Here is a 24,589-nt window from a genome sequence, read left to right as displayed (position 1 = left end):
TTGCATAGATATTTCCACTGCAATATATCTCCCTGCTTCATCCTTGAACAGCAATTTAGGATTATATTTTTCCTTTACATAAATGACTATTCTTCTTTTCTTAACTTTGTCGGAAGATATAAATTCTTGACCCAATGACTTGTTTTGTAGAATTTTCCTATGAGTCCTAATTACATGAGTCTCTTGTAGACAAATAATATCCAAATTCTGTTTTTTAACCACATGATATATCTTCCTTCTCTTAAAGCATGAATTTAGTCCATTCACGTTCCACGAAAGTACTCTTAACGCCATCTTGTCTTACTCTGTAGTTGGCTCGTCTTCCCCTGGCCCTGCGCCTGTCCCCGATCCTGCTCTTGCAAACAGATCTGGATCGAAAGCTCCTGGTCCTGCCCCTGCTCCCAAATCTTGGCTTCCTCCAATTGGTGTCTTAAGAAAAGGCAGCACATTTCACTGCCAAGTATGCACAAGTTTTTCTTCTCAAATCCTCTAAGCCCTTCACAGTATGAAAACTGAATAGCAACACAACAACAATAATTAAAAAAAACCCAAAACCAAGCCCTCTAAAGGTTTGAAAGCGAGTCCCCCAACGTTTCTGACCCAGTAGTGTCGTGTTACTTCAACATAAACTACAAATGTCCTTTGGCTGGATCATCATTTATTTATACCTTGCCCTTCATATCAATCCCACCGTGGGTAACAACAATATTCAAACAACCAAAAATAAAATACAAAATGAACAAACAACTAGTAAAACCAATAAAACTATCAAGAAAAAGAACAGGTAATGAGCAGCAGACCCTATCAATATCACCGCAGCAGTGACCTACCATTTAAAAGAGCTCAGGAACTCAGAGGGGTCTCTCACTGGCCTTAGCCCAACCTCACTGTCTGGCCCCAGGGCCTGGTGCGGACAGCTACAGTCAATTGGATGACTACTGCTGCCTGGGGGTGAGCCATGGGTCTTCAGCTATGAAAAAAATATGGACACACCTGGATCAGGTTACCTGAAAAACAGCCTATGGGAAAATTCTTGTGGCACCACACCTTACAGAATATCATAGGGGGTGATCCCAGTGCTTTTTTTCAGGGGGTACTCAAGGGTACACAGTACCGACTCTTCTTTTTGTTGCTGTTAAAAAGTGTGGCACTTACTGTAACAACTTCATGGCGAGTACCAGCACCTATTTTTCTAGGGAAAAAACACTGGGTGACCCAAAAAATGGACACTTTCTGTTGTCTTTGTACTGTGGAATGCTCTTCCTACTGCCATATGTGAAGCAGCAACCACCAGTTGCTTTAGACATCTTGTGAATATTTCTTTTTGCAGAAGTTTTCCCTGGTCCCTTTACATGTTTGAAACTTCTGAATTCTGTTTAGCTGCTTTTATGAGGTTTTATATTGGTGTTTTACTGGTTTAAGGCTGTGTCATGAAGTTCCGTCCCCTAAGCCACCAACCAGTCACGGACTTACCCGCCCAGTCCCTTCTCCAGAGGGCAAACTGGGCTCCGGTAAGAACAGACCGGTGCGGCTAGGGATTTACACAGGTGGAACCGCTCCAACCTGTGGGTAACCTTGCTGCCACCAAGGTTCCTCCTCCGAGGTAACCCGCCAATTCTCTGACCCAGTAGAATGGTCTAGTGGTTAGGCCTGAATTTAGCTCTGGCGCCAGAAGTAAGGAAAACCAACAACAAAACGCATTTAGCTATTTATTAAAGTAAAAAGGTTAAACAACCAAGCGTAAACAGTTCTCAGTGAAAGGAAAGGTTACAAAATAAAACAACAAAACTTACTAACAGCTGGACACATAGAAATTAGTAGGTAACTTGGCTGCGAGGTCTCCATAGGCAGGACAGGACGCAGCCAAAGGCAAGGATTCACATCATTGAGCGAGCCTCTCACCTCCAAGACAGTCAGAAGAAGTCCATGGCAAAAGCTAGGCAAGAAAAGAACCTGCCAGAGCCAGCCTCGAACAAAAGAGTTTTCCTACTTTTATCCTTTAATCCCCCCTGAGAGCATGAAAGTGAGCCCAAGAGGGATCAAAAGCGCGCAGCCAATCAACAGTTGATTCTTGTTCAAATTGACCCATCATGTTTAGGCTGACCATTAGAGTTGTCACTCAAAAGAGACAATCTCCAGGTGATTTACATTTCAAACAACCTTCAGCCTTTCCCTTCCAAATGTGAAAGCAATGGTCTTCTTATCAGGACACTCTCACTCTAAACAAACTATTTCCCACCTGTGGTTGTTGTTGTTGTTTAGTCTTGTCCGACTCTTCGTGACCCCATGGGCCAGAGCAGGCCAGGCACTCCTGTCTTGCACTGCCTCCCGCAGTTTGGTCAAACTCATGTTTGTAGCTTCGAGAACACTGTCCAACCATCTCGTCCTCTGTCGTCCCCTTCTCCTAGTGCCCTCCATCTTTCCCAACATCAGGGTCTTTTCCAAGGATTCTTCTCTTCTCATGAGGTGGCCAAAGTATTGGAGCCTCAGCTTCACGATCTGTCCTTCCAGGGAGCACTCAGGGCTGATTTCCTTAAGAATGGATAGGTTTGATCTTCTTGCAGTCCATGGGACTCTCAAGAGTCTCCTCCAGCACCATAATTCAAAAGCATCAATTCTTCGGCGATCAGCCTTCTTGATGGTCCAGCTCTCACTTCCATACATCACTACTGGGAAAACCATAGCTTTAACTATACGGACCTTTGTCGGCAAGGTGATGTCTCTGCTTTTTAAGATGCTGTCTAGGTTTGTCATTGCTTTTCTCCCAAGAAGCAGGCGTCTTTTAATTTCGTGACTGCTGTCACCATCTGCAGTGATCAAGGAGCCCAAGAAAGTAAAATCTCTCACCGCCTCCATTTCTTCCCCTTCTATTTGCCAGGAGGTGATGGGACCAGTGGCCATGATCTTGGTTTTTTTTGATATTGAGCTTCAGACCATACCACAGACCACCTGTGGTACTCCACAATAAAAGCTACATCAAAGGGGAGCAGAAGGGAGTGTGAATTCCGTTCTCAGGCCGGTTTCTCCAAGGTAAAAAAGGCAAATTCCCAGCACAAAATCACAGAGTTCTCTGCAACGCTTCCCAGCTTGCACTGCGAAAGAACCAAGGTTTCAGCACTTCATGACAGGCTGTGATTTTGTTTTAAGGATAAATGGTTTGTTTTAGACTGCACGCTGCTTAGAGAGTTGAAAGATATTAAGCAGTATATAAATGCTTTCAAACTAACAGATGCAATAGCTGTCATGCATGCACACCATAGGACCCAATACAGAAGCCTCCTTGTGCTGGACTGACCAGTAAAGCAAAAATGGAGGGCTCGAACTGGCTGGGTGAAAGCAGGAGAAGATGCCAAGCAGGCAATACTGAAGAAAGGCAGTGAAAAAGCCTCACATAGCAAGCCTACTCAGAAATCCTACTGAATTCAGTGGCGCTTACTCCCAAGTAAATGGAGTAAGGACTGCAGACTAAGAGAGGAAGAGCAGAGATTTAGAGGGAAGGTATGAAGGATTTCACCACTTTTCTAAGTACAAAATAGTTGGTTCATCGGCTAGCTGCAGTTAAGCAATCAGTTTCTGCGAAACAGCTGCACTGGAGGTGCCAGAATGAAAAGAAAAAACTAACTTGTATTCACTAACTTTATTTTGCAATATAACCTGGCTTTGGCCCAACATTATTTATTTGTTTATACTATGCCCTAACCATGTCCTGTTCAAAAATATTGGGAACTGGGGAAAATAATAATAATCAAGATTACAAATTCAGTGCATACTACATTTTCTTTCATCCCCAATGTTTATAGTGTTTGTGTCAGGCAGCATAAAAAAGCACAGCAGCAATATATATATATTGTAATAATATAGATACTATAAGGATTGCATCATACCTTATTTTTCTTGCTCAGGCTCCAATCCTAATCCCATTTAGCTATGTGTAAACCCCCAATGAATTTAACAGGACTTGCTTCTGAAAATGCACGTTTAGGATTGCACTGTTGTTTATCTTCATGGAGAAACAAAACTGTGTTGCATATGCCCAATGCAGTGTTATTCCAAGGATTCTGTGAATAAATTATACTAGAGCCCCAACCCCAGCTGCCTGATATGAATCTGTACTGTACTTCCAGGTGTTGTTGCTTTTATATACAACATATAAGTCTCTAACTATATACTTTTATACAAAGTAAACATCTACATAGACTAAAATCCTATGTCCAATTACCTAATAGCCAGGTATTTTTTATTTTAAAAAAATCACACCCATTGTTATAAAATTGAACTACTGATTTTTATTTTCACAACCCTGTGAGCTTAAGAGAGACCAGTCCTGATCACTAAGTGAGCTCAGTTCAACAAGAACAAGTCTCATGGATACAAACATCAACACTAATACAGGCGAATTCAGAAACAGACATTATTACATATTTGTCTATTCAAGTATTATTGCATAAAACTGACTTCCTGTTGCCCAAGTTATTTGTGGCTTTAACTGCATTGCAGCATTTGTGGCAATGAAGCAACAGTCTGCAAGTTCTGGAGCCATTTCTGGAACATCAATTCTAAAATCTGCCTCAAACTATTTAGCTCCATGAGGGTTCCTAGAAATCTTCCCTCCATGTACACCAGAACCGCATTGCTGGATCAAACAAAAGACCCATGTAATCCAGCATCCTTTTCTCACAGTGACCAACCAGATACCTAAAGGAAGCCTATAGGAAGGATCTGAGTGTAGCAGTGCGCTTTCTGCTTATGATTCCAAGGAACTGGCATTCAGAGGCATACTGCCTCCAACAGTAGAACACAGCCATTATGGCAACTAGTCATTGATTCCCCCCCCCCATGAATTTGTCCAACCATCTTTTGAAAGCCACCCAAGTTAGTGGCCATCACTTTCTCTTGTGGAACTGAATTCTATAGTTATATGCTCTGTGAAGAAGTACTTTATTTTGTCTGTGCTGAACCTTCCAACATTCAGCTCCATTGGATGTCCACAACTTCTGGAGTTATGAGAAAATGTTTCTCCATCTACCGGTACTTTCTCTACACTATGAATTATTGGACATACCTCCTCCCCCCCCTTACTCAACCTTTTATTTAATCTACAATGTCCCAAATGTTGTAATCTTTCCTCATAGGGGAGTTTGACCATTTTGGTTGCCCTTTTCTGAACTGTAAATTGGGAATGTCAATCAAAGCATAGCTGTACTAACTCAAACTATGGTTTGGTTGACAGAACCATTTCCACCTCAGCACTTTCATTTCTGAGTAAAGGTGATGCAAACAATACACTGTTCCACCACAGAATTGTATACAGGCATTAAGATATTGACAGTTTTATTTTCCTGATGATCCCCAACATGGAACTCATCTTTTTCACAGCTGCCCCCCACACATAGTTCATGTCTTCATTGAACTATCCACTATGACCCTATGGTCTTGTTCCTGGTCAGTCACTGTCAGCCAAGACTCCATTAGTTTACACCTGAAATTAGGTTGTGGGTTTTGTTTTGTTTTTGCCCCATTTGTGTCACTTTACAGCTTACGTTGAATATCATTTGCCATTTTACTGCCAAGTCATCCTATTTGGAGATATCTCCCCACAAATCCCTTTTTGTTTTAATGACCCTAAGCAATTTGGTTTCATCAGCAAACTTGGCACCTTGCTGCTCACCCCTAAATCTAGTTTATGAACAAGGTAAAAAGCACACACCTCTCACCCTCCCATCCCCTATCTACCTCGTTTTCCCTCTTTCTTCTTAGTGTCTTAACAAATGAAACTGATTTGCAAAAATGATACATGGTAAAATATGAGAGACACTGCACACACCTTTGTAATTCAAGAAATCTTTAATAAAAATATTTTTTTAAAAAAAGCACACATCTCAATACTGGTCATTGGAGGACTCCACTTTTTACACCCCTCCATAGGGAGAACTCCTATTTTCTTAACCAGTTCTCAATCCATAAGAAGACACCTCTTATTTCATGTCTACTGACCTTATTCAGATACTTTGTAATAAGGTCTCCCCCCCCCCAGCATCTTCTTGGTGGAGATACATACCATGTTTGTGAATAGCAGTTTAGCAGTTTCAGGTATGTATATCTCAGTGCGCTTCCCACTATGTTCCTGGAAATCTCGTTTGGAGTCTTGAAGGATGTGTGTGCTGAGGCAGCCAAACTCATGTTAAAACCACTTTCAATACAGTACTGAGATATTTCTATCATAATTGCTATACAGTGGGGGGAAATGGTTACCTAAATTCATTCTAACACAAAGCTGTTTCTGTTCTTTGCCTTTTGAATAAGAGGCAGTGATGTGGCAAGATCATGCATAGGGGGAGGGGGTATACACTGGAGAGAGCGAACCTTGATTAGGAATCCACAGCCTTTATGATGATAACCAGGATATCTTTACAAACACATCAACTTGCATTTTACAGATGAAATTTTATATCTGAACCTATAAATAAATAAATAAATGCCACAACTAACTTTCCCACATCTGGAACAGGCTCCCTTTCCGTTTTCTATAACCTTATACAAAGGAAGCACTAAGGATCTTGTCATTTGCCACACATTCCTTTGTGATAACTTAAGCCATGAGCTCTTTTTCTGCACCTAATAATCACTTTATGATAAAAGATGACTTCAGTCTGATAGTATGAGCCTGTCACTGCACCATTAATTAGGGGAATAAGAACACTGAACGGTCAGGGCTAGCATTTGAACAAAACCAACTCTGTTCAAGGAATACTGCAGCAGCTAGCCTGAACACTCATCTCAAGCTGAGTTAATAAACAAGGAAAGAAAACACCCCAGGAACACTATGATCATATTCCATTATTCCTTACTAAATTAACTGAATTCCTATCTTTCTATAGTCCTGTAGTTTCCAGTCTGTAAAAATTATTTGTCAGAGCACTTTATATGTCAAATATGGGGAGAGGAAAGAAAGCAATTGAAATGCGGGTTCCATTTCCTTCTCACACTGGCGGAGGAAGAGGAGTGCGGGGAGAGCGCACCACCCCCGACAGTGTGATCCCAGTAGGGTGCCATTGTGGCTGTTCTCCCTCCCGCACTGGACGCCACACCCCCAGGACATGCACCAACCCCGCTAACTCTCCACCCCCCCCTCCGGTGCCGGAGCATGAAGCTCCGCCACTGCCTTCTCATCATAGGAGCAGTGCTTTTAAAAAATCTGATTCTCTGAAAAACCCTACCTTTGTCATTCAAAAACCATTGGGGGGGGGAACAGTAGCAAGTAAACCTACACCTAAAAAATCTGCACTTTTAATGGATTGTTGTTTAAAAATCTATTCATACGTTACAGTGAGCAAGATGGTGAACTAGCCAAAAAGGAAGGATCTAATGGAAGTGTAGTCTAGGTGTTGTGTATTGAGTCAAAGGATTTTATATCTGTATTATTATTGTCTGTATTTACATTAGGATAGAGTAACTGCCTTTTGGTTCCAGAGGGTACAGCTACTATTGGTTCATTTAAGCTGCTGTATTTGGATCCTCTGTCTTATTGGTTTCCTCCAAAAGGCAGCACTGTGATTGCTGATATTGTTCCCTCCAAAATGTATCGCTTTCTAGCTAGTCCCCTGTCCCTATAAATATAGCTTTGCTCTCCTCAGACCTCAGTCTTGTTTACTTTAATAAAGAAGTGTTACTAGAGAACTGTCTCCAGCATATTATGTCAAGAGAGCTGAAATCACAAACCCCACGTCACACTAGGTATTATAATCCAAGCATAATCTGGCTATTACAGTCCAAGAGGTTTGCTGACATATGCATGGAATATCCTATTAGTCCTCCATTCACCTAAATTTCAGCATGCATGCCTTCAATGAAAGAGTGAAAGCATGTGGCCTTGCTGGCATATTTGCTGATCTGTACTATACATTCTTAAAGGTAAAGGCTAAAGGGACCCCTGACCATTAGGTCCAGTCATGACCGACTCTGGGGTTGCTTGCTCATCTCACATTATTGGCCGAGGGAGCCGGCGTATAGCTTCCAGGTCATGTGGCCAGCATGACAAAGCTGCTTCTGGCAAACCAGAGCAGCACATGGAAACGCCATTTACCTTCCTGCTGTAGCGGTTCCTATTTATCTACTTGCACTTTGACGTGCTTTCGAACTGCTAGGTTGGCAGGAGCTGGGACCAAGCAACGGGAGCTCACCCCGTCACAGGGATTCTGACCTTCTGATCAGCAAGCCCTAGGCTCATGGTTTAACCCATAGCGTCACCTGGGTCCCTTCTTGCTGAGCCTCAATTATTGTGAATTTGAATAACCCCCAACCATTCAGGAAGAGATTTGACTTCCTTGACTTTCCCTTTCAACTTCATTTTTACCAACCCTCTCCTATTTGACATTCTTCTTTTTTTAAAGAAGTACATCTTTCACCATGTGTCCCACTTAATTTTAAGTCGAGGAATGCCAACCCCTCATCAGTTCCATGATAAACTGGAGCACAGCTACTTCTGATATCTAGAAATTTTTATCTCTTTGTCATGATCAGAACATGAAAATGAGGGCAACTCAATTCACCCAATCCTAGACGTTTTCTTTATAACCGCTTTGCCTGTTCCAAAGCTGTGGAATGTTATTGAAAGCAGGCTGCAGACCACAACTAAATAATAATAATAATAATAATAATAATAATAATAATAATAATAATAATAATTTATTATTTATACCCCACCCATCTGGCTGGGTTTCCCAAGCCACTCTGGGCGGCTTCCAACAGAGAAATAAAACACAGTAATCTATTAAACATTAAAAGCATCCCTGAACAGGGCTGCCTTCAGATGTCTTCTAAAAGTCTGGTAGTTGTTTTCCTCTTTGACATCTGTTGGGAGGGCGTTCCACAGGGCAGGCGCCAACACCGAGAAGGCCCTCTGCCTAGTTCCCTGCAACTTGGCTTCTCACAATGAGGGAACCGCCAGAAGGCCCTCGGTGTTGGACCTCAGTTTCCGGGCAGAATGATGGAGGTGGAGACGCTCCTTCAGGTATACTGGACCGAGGCCATTGAGGGCTTTAAAGGTCAGCACCAACACTTTGAATTGTGCTCGGAAACGTACTGGGAGCCAATGTAGATCTTTCAAGAACTAAGCCTTGATGGGCTAAGGCTCAAGTTAAACTCTGCTCCCACTTTGTGTTTATGCATATTTATTAATTTTAAAAAACAACTGTCCTGTTGGATCTGACCTATAAACATACAACCCCCCCCACCCTTTCTCAAATAAGCCAACATTGATGTCATAAATATATAGAATCAAAGAATTGTAGAGCTGGAAGGAAATCAAAGTGCCATCTAGTCCAACACCCTGTAATGCGTGAATCACAACTAAAGCATCCCTGTGTGCAGGGTTTTAAACACAATATAGTCGTGCCTTGGTTGTTGAAAGCCTTGGTACTCAGACGTTTTGGCTCCCAAACACCGCAAACCTGGAAGTGAGTGTTCCGGCTTGTTGTTGTTGTTGTTGTTGTTGTTGTTTAGTCGTTTAGTCGTGTCCGACTCTTCGTGACCCCATGGACCAGAGCACGCCAGGCACTCCTGTCTTGCACTGCCTCCCGCAGTTTGGTCAAACTCATGTTCGTAGCTTCGAGAACACTGTCCAACCATCTTGTCCTCTGTCGTCCCCTTCTCCTAGTGCCCTCAATCTTTCCCAACATCAGGGTCTTTTCCAAGGATTCTTCTCTTCTCATGAGGTGGCCAAAGTATTGGAGCCTCAGCTTCACGATCTGTCCTTCCAGGGAGCACTCAGGGCTGATTTCCTTAAGAATGGATAGGTTTGATCTTCTTGCAGTCCATGGGACTCTCAAGAGTCTCCTCCAGCACCATAATTCAAAAGCATCAATTCTTCGGCGATCAGCCTTCTTTATGGTCCAACTCTCACTTCCATACATCACTACTGGGAAAACCATAGCTTTAACTATACGGACCTTTGTCGGCAAGGTGATGTCTCTGCTTTTTAAGATGCTGTCTAGGTTTGTCATTGCTTTTCTCCCAAGAAGCAGGCGTCTTTTAATTTCGTGACTGCTGTCACCATCTGCAGTGATCAAGGAGCCCAAGAAAGTAAAATCTCTCACTGCCTCCATTTCTTCCCCTTCTATTTGCCAGGAGGTGATGGGACCAGTGGTCATGATCTTGGTTTTTTTGATGTTGAGCTTCAGACCATATTTTGCGCTCTCCTCTTTCACCCTCATTAAAAGGTTCTTTAATTCCTCCTCGCTTTCTGCCATCAAGGTTGTGTCATCTGCATATCTGAGGTTGTTGATATTTCTTCCAGCAATCTTAATTCCGGCTTGGGATTCATCTAGTCCAGCCTTTCGCATGATGAATTCTGCATATAAGTTAAATAAGCAGGGAGACAATATACAACCTTGTCGTACTCCTTTCCCAATTTTGAACCAATCAGTTGTTCCATATCCAGTTCTAACTGTAGCTTCTTGTCCCACATAGAGATTTCTCAGGAGACAGATGAGGTGATCAGGCACTCCCATTTCTTTAAGAACTTGCCATAGTTTGCTGTGGTCGACACAGTCAAAGGCTTTTGCATAGTCAATGAAGCAGAAGTAGACGTTTTTCTGGAACTCTCTAGCTTTCTCCATAATCCAGCGCATGTTTGCTATTTGGTCTCTGGTTCCTCTGCCCTTTCGAAATCCAGCTTGCACTTCTGGGAGTTCTCGGTCCACATACTGCCTAAGCCTGCCTTGTAGAATTTTAAGCATAACCTTGCTAGCGTGTGAAATGAGCGCAATTGTGCGGTAGTTGCAGCATTCTTTGGCACTGCCCTTCTTTGGAATTGGGATGTAGACTGATCTTCTCCAATCCTCTGGCCATTGCTGAGTTTTCCAAACTTGCTGGCATATTGGGTGTAGCACCTTAACAGCATCATCTTTTAAAATTTTAAATAGTTCAGCTGGAATATCATCACTTCCACTGGCCTTGTTATTAGCAGTGCTTTCTAAGGCCCATTTGACTTCACTCTGCAAGATGTCTGGCTCAAGGTCAGCAACCACACTACCTGAGGTGTACGAGACCTCCATATCTTTCTGGTATAATTCCTCTGTGTATTCTTGCCACCTCTTCTTGATGTCTTCTGCTTCTGTTAGGTCCTTACCACTTTTGTCCTTGATTATGGTAATCTTTGTACGAAATGTTCCTTTCATATCTCCAATTTTCTTGAACAGATCTCTGGTTTTCCCCATTCTATTGTTTTCCTCTATTTCTTTGCATTGCTCATTTAAGAAGACCCTCTTGTCTCTCCTTGCTGTTTTTTGGAAATCTGCATTCAGTTTCCTGTATCTTTCCCTATCTCCCTTGCATTTTGCTTGCCTCCTCTCCTCCGCTATTTGTAAGGCCTCGTTGGACAGCCATTTTGCTTTCTTGCATTTCCTTTTCCTTGGGATGGTTTTCATTGCTGCCTCCTGTATAATGTTACGAGCCTCCATCCATAGTTCTTCAGGCACTCTGTCCACCAAATCTAAATCCTTAAACCTGTTCCTCACTTCCACTGTGTATTCATAAGGGATTTGATTCAGATTGTATCTTACTGGCCCAGTGGTTTTTCCTACTTTCTTCAGTTTAAGCTGGAATTTTGCTATAAGAAGCTGATGATCTGAGTTACAGTCAGCTCCAGGTCTTGTTTTTGCTGACTGTATAGAGCTTCTCCATCTTTGGCTGCAGAGAATATAATCAATCTGATTTCGATGCTGTCCATTTGGTGATATCCATGTGTAGAGTTCCGGCTTGCAAATGTTTTTTGGAAGCCAAATGTCCGATGTGGCTTCTGCAGCTTCCGAATGAATGCAGGAAGCTCCTGCAGCCATTCGGAAGCTCCTGCAGCCATTCGGAAGCTGTGCCTTGGTTTTCAAACCATTCCAGGAATCGAACGGACTCCCAGAACGGATTAAGTTCGACAACCAAGGTACCACTGTAATGGAAATTAAGATAAAATGTTAATACAATGTACCATGGTTTTTTTCAAAACTGCTTTGAAGGTTTATTTTACAATCAAGCAGTAAATAATTTTTATGAAATAAATAAATATTTATTTCCATTTCATGAGAAAGGAACAGTCAGGGTGAAAACAAACTATTTTGTGTTAAGAAAGTATGGTGTAGTGGTTAGGAGTGGTAGACTCGTAATCTGGTGAACCAGGTTTGAGTCTCCGCTCCTGCACATGCAGCTGTTGGGTGACCTTGGGCTAGTCACACTTCTCTGAAGTCTCTCAGCCTCACTCACCTCATAGGGTGTTTGTTGTGGGGGAGGAAGGGAAAGGAGAATGTTAGCCGCTTTGAGACTCCTTCAGGTAGTGATAAAGCAGGATATCAAATCCAAACTCTTCTTCAAACATTACTCACTTTTCTTAAAATTTAGGACCAATTATACCCCACAGACTTACAAAACCACGTTACAAACCCAAATTTTAATACGTTTTCCAGTTAGACACTATACTTGTTTGCAGAGTGCATGTTGAACAGTACTTATTAATTCTGGTTTTGGAATAATTTTGACCCTAAATGCGAAACTCTCCCAGAACGTTTTGACTCATTAAAAACTGGCAAACTGGGTCCAATGGTATAAGCCCAAGAGTTTGTAAAGTACTCAAATAAGAAATTACCAATCTTCTATTAAAAAAAAAATGTAACTTGTCTCTAAAATCTGCCTCTGTACCTGAGGACTGGAAAGCAGGCAATGTTAACATCAGTTTTTAAAAAGAGATACTGATGATATTCTGGAATTTACAGGCCAGTTAGCTTGGTGTCTATTTCAAGAAAACTGGCAGCCAGTATTATTAAAGATAGAAATAACAAGCATATAGAGGAACAAGTCTTGCTGAATCAGCACCATACCCATACACACCCTGGTGATACAATGAGATAATTCTCACAAAGCATTAGTAACAATGCTATATAAACATTCCGTTCTTCTTGGCACCATTTTTGGAATTGCAGTTATTCTGTTCTGCCTTTGTAACCCAAGGATGAAAAACAAGCACTTACTTATTTGCCACCACTCACAGATAGGATCTTTGGCTTTTACTTAAGGTACATGATTTAAGAATGCCAGAAAGCACACACCTGTTGAGATTTGTGTGCCACACAACAGCTTGATAAAGATAAAAGTAAATTAACTGTAGTAACATGCAGTCCTCGAAATCTGTGTTAAATAATTATCTGGAAGGTTTGGGATTCCCTGTACAGAGAGGTCCACCTCCCTCCAATGCCAGCTCTGGGAAGGCCTCTCCTGACACACTAACTTTTATGCTATCTATAGATAGTTATCAGTTATAACTTATTACTGATCTGTTTTTTATTGCTTTTAATGTACTGCAAGTCAAGCATAAATATCTTGTTGTTAGTGAGATAGTAAATTTTAAAATAATTAAAGCCTCACAGTCCTAGTAGAGAGTTTTTTATTTCTTGCCTTTTTCTTGCATTTAACAGACAGTGTTTCAATATAGACCTAATGCAGTAGTAAATCAGCAGAACTTAACTGTTGTACTGAACCAGCAGTCTAACTGATCCAGCATCCTGCCCCCAGCACAGACATGCAGAAATTGTATAAGTAGAGACTATATAGAGCAGGCATCCCCAAACTTCGGCCCTCCAGATGTTTTGGACTACAATTCCCATCATCCCTGACCACTGGTCCTGTTAGCTAGGGATCATGGGAGTTGTAGGCCAAAACATCAGGAGGGCCGCAGTTTGGGGATGCCTGATATAGAGTAATGAATTCCTTTTTCTTGCTTCCATGAACTCACCTTTTGGAAATGCAGTAGCTTAAAGAACTGAGTAATGAAAAGAAAGTTGTGAATTCCATAGAAACACCAAAACTTCTAAGCTGCATATAATACAAGGTGTACACAACAATATGCAGGGAGCACAAATTATGAACTCAGTCACATTCTGTATCAACTCCAAATATGTTCTGCACAACCCAAGTATAATAAGCATGATAATGTTCTTCTACAACTCTAACCCATTTTAGCAGACTGGGAGGGGAAAAAAATCTTTCTTACCTGAATACTGTACACATATAAGATACAGAGTAAATAGGAACAGCAAATGGAGCTTCCATTTCCACTGGTAACACCACACTTGGCTCTCATAAGACATCCTATGAAAATAAATAAGAAATTTTAAAATATGCTTTTCCTTTTAAATGCAAGCAATCTGCTATTACTAATACAAATGTAATCACTAACAAATGCGACATTCCTTTAAGCAGGGATGGAGAACATCCAGATATGCGCAAATCTTGGACCTCCAGGGGGTTCAAGTTGACCCATAAAGCAATTTCCCAAAACCATACCCACCTGTCCATCAGCTAACCTCACTGTGCAACATCAGCTAGTGGGCAGGAGGGCAGGGTTCACTCCTACTGGAGTCTGCTTTGCCATCATGTTCCCTGTGGGGAATCTTCTGGTGAAGTACACCACTGCAGTCAGCAGGGCTGAACCCTCCACTCATAAACTGGTGAGCAGAGTGTGCCACCAGGCTCAGGTTGGTTGCAAATGTCTATTCCCCTGTGGCAATCAGGCATGTAGTCAAAGTGTAGTGCAGGCATCCCCAAACTGCGGCCCTCCAGATGTTTTGGCCTACAACTCCCATGATCCCAAGCTAAGAAGACCAGTGGTCAGGGATGACCACTATGCTGCAATCTGAAGTCCCCATAGTTGGAGCTTTAAGGCACAGTATCACCTGACATCAGGTGTCTGAAAAGTGGGTGGCCTTGGCCGCCTGTCAAATTTAACCCTCTGAGGAGGGGAAATAAGGATCTGGCTCACCACCTAGAAAAGCTTCTCCACCCCTGCTTTAAAGAGTTGATAGAATTTTTGCTTCACTGAACAAGAGGGAAAGCTAGAGACATGAACTCTGAACTAGAACTTCGGTGGAGCTGAGTTGTATCTAAGTCAATCAGGCTCAATTTAAGCATGCTGACCAATAAAACATGTTTAGCTTTGTTCCTAGGCTCAGTCACTGCATGGCTCTGAAGCCTGACAGAACATTCTAGAATGTGTTAATTGTTTTTTAAAAAAACAACACCAAAAAAGAAACTCGTTTCGGTTTGCTAAACCACTTCTATAACCTCTTTCTGAAAAGCACAATGGTCATGATCATGAAAGCTACTTCTGGACTTCCCACATGTTGTTGCACATTCCACAACAGGGCTTCCTTCCCCTAATCGTCCCTTTTTCTTCTTCTTGCACAAAATATAAATTTCACTCTCATTTTTTCACAAATAAAACAAACATTACAATGTCAAACTACATGACCATGAGATAAGCGCCAGATCTGTCAGCACAATGGATTCAGTCCATGATGAAGTTCAGGTAAAACTGTATTATCCAGATCTATCAATGTACTGTATACCCACCAGAACGTTTTAATGTTTTGCCACTTTCTTGGAACAACAGACTCTGCAAAGCCATTTCACAAGATGGTTTTGAAAGGGCACCAAGTTTCAAAAGTATTTTGCCACATAGTCAGGTAAGCTGCTGTTCGTGAAATAGAAGTCTAAAACTATAGCTAGTTGTGCAAAGCTTGCTTCATGGTTTCTTGGGCTTTAATCAGTCACAGAAGGGTAATTAAAGGCACTTCAATTGGCGACACTTGGATATTTTTATTCCACCCACAACACAAGAACCTCTGTGGAGAGAATACTTGAACTGATAATGCATAAATAAACGGATTGCTTGTGTACTGTGTACTACATATGAAACTTAGTAAGGATGTACCACTAGATAAGTTTCTGTAGTTATATGTTGTTCTTTTATTTACATGAAAAACAATAACAATTATCTGGAAAGTAAGAAAACAAACAGAATGTCATTTTAATGCAGCAATTCTAAAGGAAATTATATTACACACTTTGAAATGCTTATCTCAGGAATTATTCCATTTATTCTGATGAGGTTACCGCAAGATTAGTGTTAAGACTGCAGCTTCATTGTGCAAGTTCCACTGGCTGGCTGCTACAGGACTTGGCATGATGAACCTCGTAAGAGGCACCCCCGGGCCATAGCATTCTGCACCAGCTGCAACCTCCAGGCCAGCCATAAAGGAAGCCCCACAAAGAGCAGTCTAAATGTGAGATTACCAGTATGTGAGTCACAGTGGCCAAGCTATCCTTGTGCAGGAAAGGGCACAGCTGACACACAATCTGCCACTGATAGCAAACACTCTTTGCCAGTGAGGCCACCGGGGCATCCATGGAGAAAGGTGGTTCTAAGAGCATCCCTAAACACTAAAATCCTTCAGAGGAAGTGCACCCTCATCTACAACAGGCAAAAAGCCCAATTAATAGACCAGGGAATGACTCACCCACAGTTTGTCTATCTTAGCAGGATTCATCTTCAGTTTATTGGCCTTCATCCAGCCCACTAGGCACTGGTTCAGCTTGTGTACAGCCTCTCCTGACTCAGACTTAACAGAGAAATATAGCTGAGTACCACCAGATTATTTGTGACACTGTACCTGAAAACTCCTGCAAACCGCTTGCAATGGCATCATAGAGATGTTAAATAGCACTGGATATAAAATAGTGCCTTGCGGCACCCTCCATCTGAGCTGCCAGAGTGTAGACACATAGTTCCCCAATGCTATCCTCTGTGCCTGACCACACAAGCAGGAGCGAAACCACTGAAGAACAGGGCCTCCAACCCCCCAACACACAGAAATGGTCCAGGATAAAACCATGATCTGTGGTAACAAAAACTGCTGAGAAATTCAGCAGGAGCAACAGAGCAGCATCTCTCCTGTGGAGAAGATAATCCATCACAGAAACCAAAGTCAATTCAGTGCCAAAACTAGGCCTGAACCAGGACTGAATATGGGGGTCATTTCACCAGCACAGCGGCAACATGTCTTCCTCCACCCCCAGCATAAATAGAGAACATAGGATCGCTCCATCATTCTTTCTAGATCACAACTACAAGATATCTTTTAAAGATGAACCAGCTTGCATTTCAAATGAAAATTGCATTTCATGTAGGAGGCTAAAAGTGCAACCTATTCATGTCTACTGAGAAGTAAGACTTAGTGAATTAAATGGGACTTATTCCTAGATAAGTGTATACAGGATTGCAACCGAATTCTTGTTAAATTTTCTAACTGCTTTTTATTTTCCTTAAATAAGCAAATGATTATGAAACATGGTTTTTCTTTATTGAAGGTTGTTCTAAATTATGAACTTAAAAGAACTCAGTTTTCTGCCATGCAGTAAAATTAAACTTAATAGCACTGAAGATGATCATACACTACTTGGGACTTTGAGACATAAAAAGATCTTTGATGAAGCCAGACACTCTAAAACTAGATTAGCACACAACAAAATGATTGTCCTGCAACTCAGGGCAACTGCAACTAAATCCTTAATAAAAACCCTGAAAATGGAATGCCAGAAATATGTAATGAATAGTTAATAAATGTACCAATATGCTGGGTTCTTTATTAGACCTAGAAGTTTGCCTTCAATTCTCTTATCTTAGTTGCCTCTCTGTGATAATAGTGAAATACTCCACATGATTTCTGTAGGAGCAGAATTAAGGAGCATTAATGCTTCAAACATAATTTTGACACAAAACTATCTTATCTGTTCAAATGAACACAAGTAGCTACCGGTACTCCAGTGTATCAACAAATAGAACTATGAACTAAGCTGAACTGGGTAAATACAGACTGCACCATGAATATCACAAAGTGAAATGTAAGCTTCCATATTTAGTCAAGTTTGCCTTAAAAAAGATTGTGCTTTCACCTTTTGGGGGGATGAGAAAGAGACTACAAGTTATTCAGATTCCTATGTATCCTAATATGTCTATAACACATGACTTACCAAATATGGAACAATGCATGTCCAAAATAAAATAATGAAACTCTAGTTACAGCTATTGGGTTAGTTAATACATCCTGGTATTGGAATCCCACATAAGGACTTCCAGTAGCACAATGGGGCTTCCCCACATCTTCCCCCATGTAACCTCCCCCCTTCCCTGTGTTCAAAATTCCCTAGGTGCATTTTGCTGTTGGTGCAGGTCCAATTGTGATTTCTGGGCACCAGGTTGGCAGCCACAGTTTAAAAACCTCTGCCTTAGTTCCTAGTTAATTCCATTTCCACTTTGTGGGTTTCTCCTTCTTGCATACTGGGACATGTGAATTGTTTTAAGAGCAAGCTACAGTCAAGCAATGTAATTGAGATCATAGAATCACAGAACTCTAGTGTTGGAAGGGATCCCAAGGGTGATCTAGTCCAACTCCCTGGAAAACAGACATTATGTTTAACTTGTAGGGACCATAACCTAGGTTTAAGGTGCCATTTGATGCCTAGCTTATATATCTGAGTTCCTAACACTGTCCCCACCCTATCAGCACAGGAGGAGATGGGGGATAGTTCTGTCTGACAAGCTGAAATGCTTGCGCTACACCAAATTCCTCCCACTGAAGATAAGACTGGGTCGTCCTAAATTAACTATTCTACTCAATCCAGGGTCTATGTCTCAAGTTTAAAAAAGGTAAAGGGGTCCCTGACCATCAGGTCCAGTTGTGTCCAACTCTGGGGTTGTGGCGCTCATCTCGCTCTATAGGCTGAGGGAGCTGGCGTTTGTCTGCAGACAGCTTCTGGGTGATGTGGCCAGCATGACAAAGCTGCTTCTGGCGAACCAGAGCAGCACACGGAAACACCGTTTACCTTCCCGCCGGAGCGGTCCCTATTTATCTACTTGCACTTTGATGTGCTTTCGAACTGCTAGGTGGGCAGGAACTGGGACAAGCAACGGGAGCTCACCCCATTGCAGGGATTCGAACCGCTGGCCTTCTGATCAGCAAGCCCTAGACTCTGTGGTTTAACCCACAGCGCCACCTGGGTCCCAAGTTACATATACTTTATTTTGTTTTTATATAGATATTTAAATCTCAACATGTGTACTCCAAACACTGAGGCATACCAAAAGCTAATAATAATACTTCCTTCCCACTTATTTTTCTTTCCTCTCACCTACCCACATAATAACCTTCTATGTTAGTATAAGTGGCAGAGAGTGAGGATGGCCAGTATGCACTCTGAGCAAAAATATCTGTTGGAATAACATATGACATGTGCTGTAAAAATGGATTGAAAAAATCATTATAATTTGAACAGACTGAGTACAGCAGGCCTGAGACATTACATCGCTCAAACAGACCTGCCAAATTTACTTTGTGAAGGTGAGAGCCTACTGATATTCCTAACAGCCTCCCTTGCTCCTTCCTACTGACTGCTGCACATAATTCTCTTCCTTTGGCTTCCAACAATGGGCACTATTTTGTAAGGTTACCTCAAATGTACACTCATATCATTTTTTAAAACACTCACCTAAGGTCAACAAACACAGTGGCATCTAGAAGAGAATCATTATTTGATTTCCCAATTTAGTTTGCATAGTCAGAGACTAAAAGTGACTATGCAACATGTAGTCTAAACTCTGCCCAAAGCAGACCATTCTTCTACCAACTCTCCACAGATCAGCTAAGGCACTCAAGTTCCAAATGTGTCACAAAACTTAGACAAAGGTGCCAAGTAAAACTTAATGCAGATTCAGATGCAAACCACATCTGAATGGGCAGGCAACCTCTTCCAGAATCACCATTCAATTTGACCTAAGCTATGGAAACTTCCACAATCAGATCCTAACTGTAAGCCAAACCCATCTATCAAATCACCCAGAATAAAATTGTGCTGAGTTAAATTGCATGCCACTCAATTTGTAGTTACTTCATTTGCAAATAACTGTTCTTGTTGCCTGCTTGGATATGGAAAATCAATGTTTGTGTGAATGTACAGCCACAATACACAGTTAAGAAGTCATGCTGAACACAGTCCACCAAACGTGTATTCTGGCCTCACACCTTTCCCCCATTTTGAAATACTAGACAGCAAAAGCAGACGTTTCAGTGAGACCCTAGGGAATTGCAATATATGACTAGCATGCTGCATTTGGCTTATTAAGTTTCAAGAATAGAAAATGAAAGATGGAGCTATATGTGGGAGCTTTTCTTTTCTTTTTTAAGAACTTTCCTGAGTTCAGTGACTCACATTTAAAGCACTGAAATAGAAAACACATCCTTTATGAAGGGTATGTAGAGTATATGTCTAATTGTAATTTTTGACATTCTTTCCAATACATTACAAGCATGGAGGCCTCAGGGACCCCAAAGCAATGATGAATAATGAGCATTAAGAGTTTTGATAGCTCCACAATGGTGGAGGCAAACCAGTGGGCTTCAGAGAGACCTTTCTACTTTAATATAAGTGATTGGAAAATGCAACAGAAATATTCTATTTGTATTCATTTTTACTGTAGAGATAATGATGATGATAGTATTTTTTAAAAAATCAGTACATTTCCATAGAAGATATTTAAACAAATAACTGTATATCCTCATTCTGTTTCCTTCCCGGACCATATTTAGGTTTACATTTTCTATTATACCTTTCAGGAAAGTGGCATAATTTTGTATTTACTCAAAATGCTGACCTCCCTGTTGTCTGATGCACTGCCCAATTAAAATGAAGTAGCCTTGGGATTGAAAAATGATGATAGTTGAAAGGAATCAATCATCTTTAATCCAACTACTTTTAAAAAATTGTGGATTAGGTAGTTGGTCTTGAGTAGGCACATTATAACAAGAAAAGTCATTCACAGAGAAGAGGATTGCCAAAGACTGCATTGCACTGTTGTGATATGTACATGATGTATTGAACAAAGAACTCAGTACGACCCTCTAAAGCTGAATGTTACAAAGCCTGACTTTGGTGAGAGTAATGAATAGGGTGAGCACAGAGTTTCCTTGGTTTCATTCATCTAACTGTGACCCTGCATGATTAGCTACCAGAACTAGAATTTGTGAAGTTCTGACCTCAGACGAAGTTACATGTACACTTACAGAAGAGAGCATGCAAATATAACTTTCCTCTTGAATACTAACTTTTGCTGACATTGTGCAATAGATTTAGAAGTAAGTGCTGTCTCAGGTGCTTTTTTAAAAGGGTAGTTTGGAGTGAATGCAAACAAAACCAAATATTAAGACTATAATGTGATTATAAAAGAGATTTTAACTGCTAAACAATAATGCATATACAAACTATAAAAAGAATAATTTAATCCAACCCATGTATTTTTTATAACAGGAACATTCGATAATGTAGTTAATTATAATGCAAATATCTGCAACACAGGAAGCTTCCAAACTTTTTTCAGGGGCTGTGTCTATTACAACGCATTGCAACAATAATTCTTCTCTGTTCAATTAGGCATATTTCCCAGCACATAGGCTTGCAGCTTTTATCTCACCTTTTTGCTGAAACCAACGGAAGCTCACAATTTCAAAATAAACCCCCAAAGGGGGGAAAAGACCAAAATACATGATAGAAACTTTTTGTTTAACCTTTTATTTATTATTCAATCTATATCCCACCCTTCCTGCATAAGGAGTCCAGGGTGGCATTCCCTCCCAATGCTTCACCACTTCCCCCTTTTCTTGTAAATCCCTTCTGTTTGGGAGTCCTCAATCCTGTTATATTACAGCCACCTCTATTCCACTTCATTTTGCAATAGTGTGATATTACTTATTATGGTGCCCTAGTTTGCATCATTACACCTGTCGACAGTGAGAAATGAACACTGCCAAAACTAGTAGGATAGAAGAGATTTTTTTAAACCAACCAACCACCATAGAATTGTCTTTATTTGTAAAAGAATCTGTATTGTTAAAGAGAAAATGGGATGTAATCTCCATATGGACCCTGTTCAATGTACCCAAGTCATGTGAAACAGCAGGTTCAGAGATATAGGATTGTATTGGCATCCCACATGTAAACACTGTGCGGATTATGACTGCAAAAACTTTGAGAAGCACTAAGGCTCCAACAATTGATCGTTGGCAGAGGAAGACCCAGGACACTATATTTATAGTATTGACCAAAATTACCAGTTTCAAACAACTATGGGAGGGAAGAACCCAGACAGGGATTTTCAAAAGAACTGGACCTTGTTTATTTTGTACTGGAACCAAAAGAGATAATGTTGAAATTGTCATTATAGCTGTATTAAGCATGGCATTGTTGCTCTGATATAAATCGGATACCTTTTAAAAATGTATTCATTTCAGCATCTGAAATCTGGTATGAGGAAAGTTGGTACGTAAGTGTTCTCTCTTAATTAACTTATAGCAGGTAGTGAATTAATCACAGGAAAAGATGCTGAAGTTGGTAGCAAAATATTATCTACTGTTTACCACTTCCAAGACTCCCAAGCATCACAACCAATTCATTCAGGAGCACTTTGAAAATGACAGCTTTTATTCTTCACCCACCTTCTTTCACAAAATAATTGAGTCTGCAAAAATCCCCGTTCCCTCTGATCATATAGGCAGACTACCCAAGTGCCAAGCAAAGGAGGTGAGAGGATTTTGGTTACTGTGCTTGAGTGCAGTAACAAGTAAGTAGCCAAATGGGCAAGTCCACTAGGAGACTTAACAAATGCATAAACTCCCAAATCTAACGCTATGACATTCTCTCTCCAAGAAAAAGAAAAAGTCTAACAGCCTAGCAGACAGGAGGAAAGGCTGGAAGTCCAAAGGAGCTCAATACCATTGGTTCTCTGAACCTCCCCCCTTGTTTTTTGGCAGAGCACCTTCAGCTAGAAATAGCTCCTTTATGAACCAAGATCTCGCTCCCACTTTGACTCAGGGAAAGTTTGGGGCTTAAAACTCTACAGAATCTATACAGAGGTATGTCACCATAACTTTATGAAGTTCTAACAAAAACTCTCAAGTGCGCAACTGCCCTCCTACCTCTCAGCCACGAGAACAGGAAACCCTAAAGCAGAAGTAAATTAAGTTACTAACAAGCGTCAAATGTAAGTTTGCGGTATCTTTAAAACGAATTCTTTCACCGCTGCTATTCATAATGCCATCATTTGTTCCCTCTTTTTTTTTTAACAAAGACGGGGGGGAGATATCCTGGTAAATCACGAGCTTTGGGGTTGGTGCGAAGCCCTTTACCTGCTCTTCGGGGGGGGGAGGCTCCCTCCGTGCTTCCTTTCTGGCCCTGCCTACCTTTCTGCCCCGAAAAGAGACACCATCTCAGTCTCGGGGGAGGCTGGGGAGATATGATCTTGTCGTGTCTGGCCTAAATATGCCGCGGAAGAAAAGTGCAGACGAACGCTAAACCGGTTTATTTGGTTCCCGAGGGCTGGCAAAGCATCAGAGAGCCATTCGCGAGGCTGCAGTAAGAAGAAGAAACGCCGAGCGCGTTCCCTTCCCTGGGCCGAGAAGGAAGGCGAAACTTACATGTTCACATTACTCGGTGCGCGCAACCATCCTCTCCTGCCCAGGGCTGGCTGGCACTCTTCCTTCTCCTTCTCCACTTCGGGCTTTTCTACCTCTCCGTGGACAAGTTCACGAGCGAAGCTGCTCCATCCCCCTCAGGGCTTCCCTCTACGCGCAAAGTTGGCGGTATACAGGCTCGCGCCTCTTCCCCGCCTGAGGGGCAGGCTTAAAAAAAAGAAAACCAACCAAGAAAGCGGCACAAAACACCGCAGGGAAAACTTTGAGAGGCGGCGGCGGCAGCTGCGTCTCTTCTGAAGGCGAAGGAGGAAGGGGGAAAGGGCTCCTTTGCGCCACGTTCCCGCCCAGTGGCGGCAGGGCAAAGACCTAGAGGCCGGCCGCTCAGGTGGCTGCCGCGTCTCAAGATTCGCTTGTGGGGCTCCCGGGCGGGCTCCGGCTGGCCCCCCTCTCGCCTCAGGAGGCCGGCCTACGACGCTCAGCCCCACCCTAGAGCGGCGGGGGCGGCGGGCGGAGGGAAGGGACCCAAAAGTTTCTCAAGTACCGACGCCGCCGCACAGCTTCACACACGAGCCGACACGCTGGAATCTCCTTTTCAATGAGAAGCACGTGCTGGAAACAGGGCGGGGGGAAAGAGTTCTGCAGTTTCTGCCCAGGTTCACCGGCCTGACTTCCAAAGGGCCCTGAAACATGTGCGTTAGGAAAATCACTCGAAGGCGTCTTTTTCGCTTCCGAGGAAAGCTGCACCTGTTGACATTTTGCATTTGGCCTGGGTAAAAATCGGACTTGGAATGGTTTCGAGGGGGACCTTAGGAGTCAACTCCTAGGGGCTGAGATCCCTTTGCAACCCACCCAATATATTTGAGGGATCCGCCCCCCCCCCGCTAGTTAAAAGGTACTGTATTGCCATTCAAATAGTGTGGGCGCGCCACGTCAAGAGATCAATAGTGTGGGCGGGGCTTACCTGAGCCCCTCCCTATTTTATGCAAGTTTGCACCCTTGACATAGACCCCCCCAAATCGTCATCAAATGACAGAGCCATGCTCATGGTTTGCATCATGAAAAGCATTAACACTTTCCCATGGCTCCATAGCACAAAAACATAGAGCCAAGGGGAGAATACCCACCTATCCTTGAGATTTTTATTCAGGATCACTTTATGGACTATGGTGGGACCCCAGAATGCTGGGTCTGTGATTTTTTTTGTATGAGCGTGGAAATGAGTTTTCATTTGATGGCTTCCATGTAAATCT

At 42.0% G+C, this 24,589-nt stretch overlaps 1 protein-coding gene across 3 annotated transcripts in view; it reads right to left on the bottom strand.

Annotated features, from left to right (window-relative positions):
- The window catches only part of ADGRG6 (adhesion G protein-coupled receptor G6), a 107,182-nt gene extending 83,428 nt beyond the window's left edge, over positions 1–23,754 (bottom strand). For 2 of the 3 annotated variants that reach the window (XM_035108856.2, XM_035108854.2), the window contains exons 1-2: positions 23,343–23,754; positions 14,033–14,130 (exon numbers count right to left, since the gene is read on the bottom strand). In XM_035108856.2, the coding sequence (XP_034964747.1) occupies positions 14,033–14,130; positions 23,343–23,344 (100 nt within the window). In that variant the 5' untranslated portion in view covers positions 23,345–23,754. The remainder of the gene's footprint in view (positions 1–14,032; positions 14,131–23,342) is intronic. The other variant, XM_035108855.2, reaches the window with a different exon arrangement.
- Between the last annotated feature and the right edge of the window lie 835 nt (positions 23,755–24,589).

Source organism: Zootoca vivipara, chromosome 3 (assembly GCF_963506605.1).
Source record: "Zootoca vivipara chromosome 3, rZooViv1.1, whole genome shotgun sequence".
Classification (NCBI taxonomy): Eukaryota; Metazoa; Chordata; class Lepidosauria; order Squamata; family Lacertidae; genus Zootoca; species Zootoca vivipara.
Note: the sequence above shows the minus strand (reverse complement) of the source record. Positions and strands in the feature narration are given on the sequence as shown.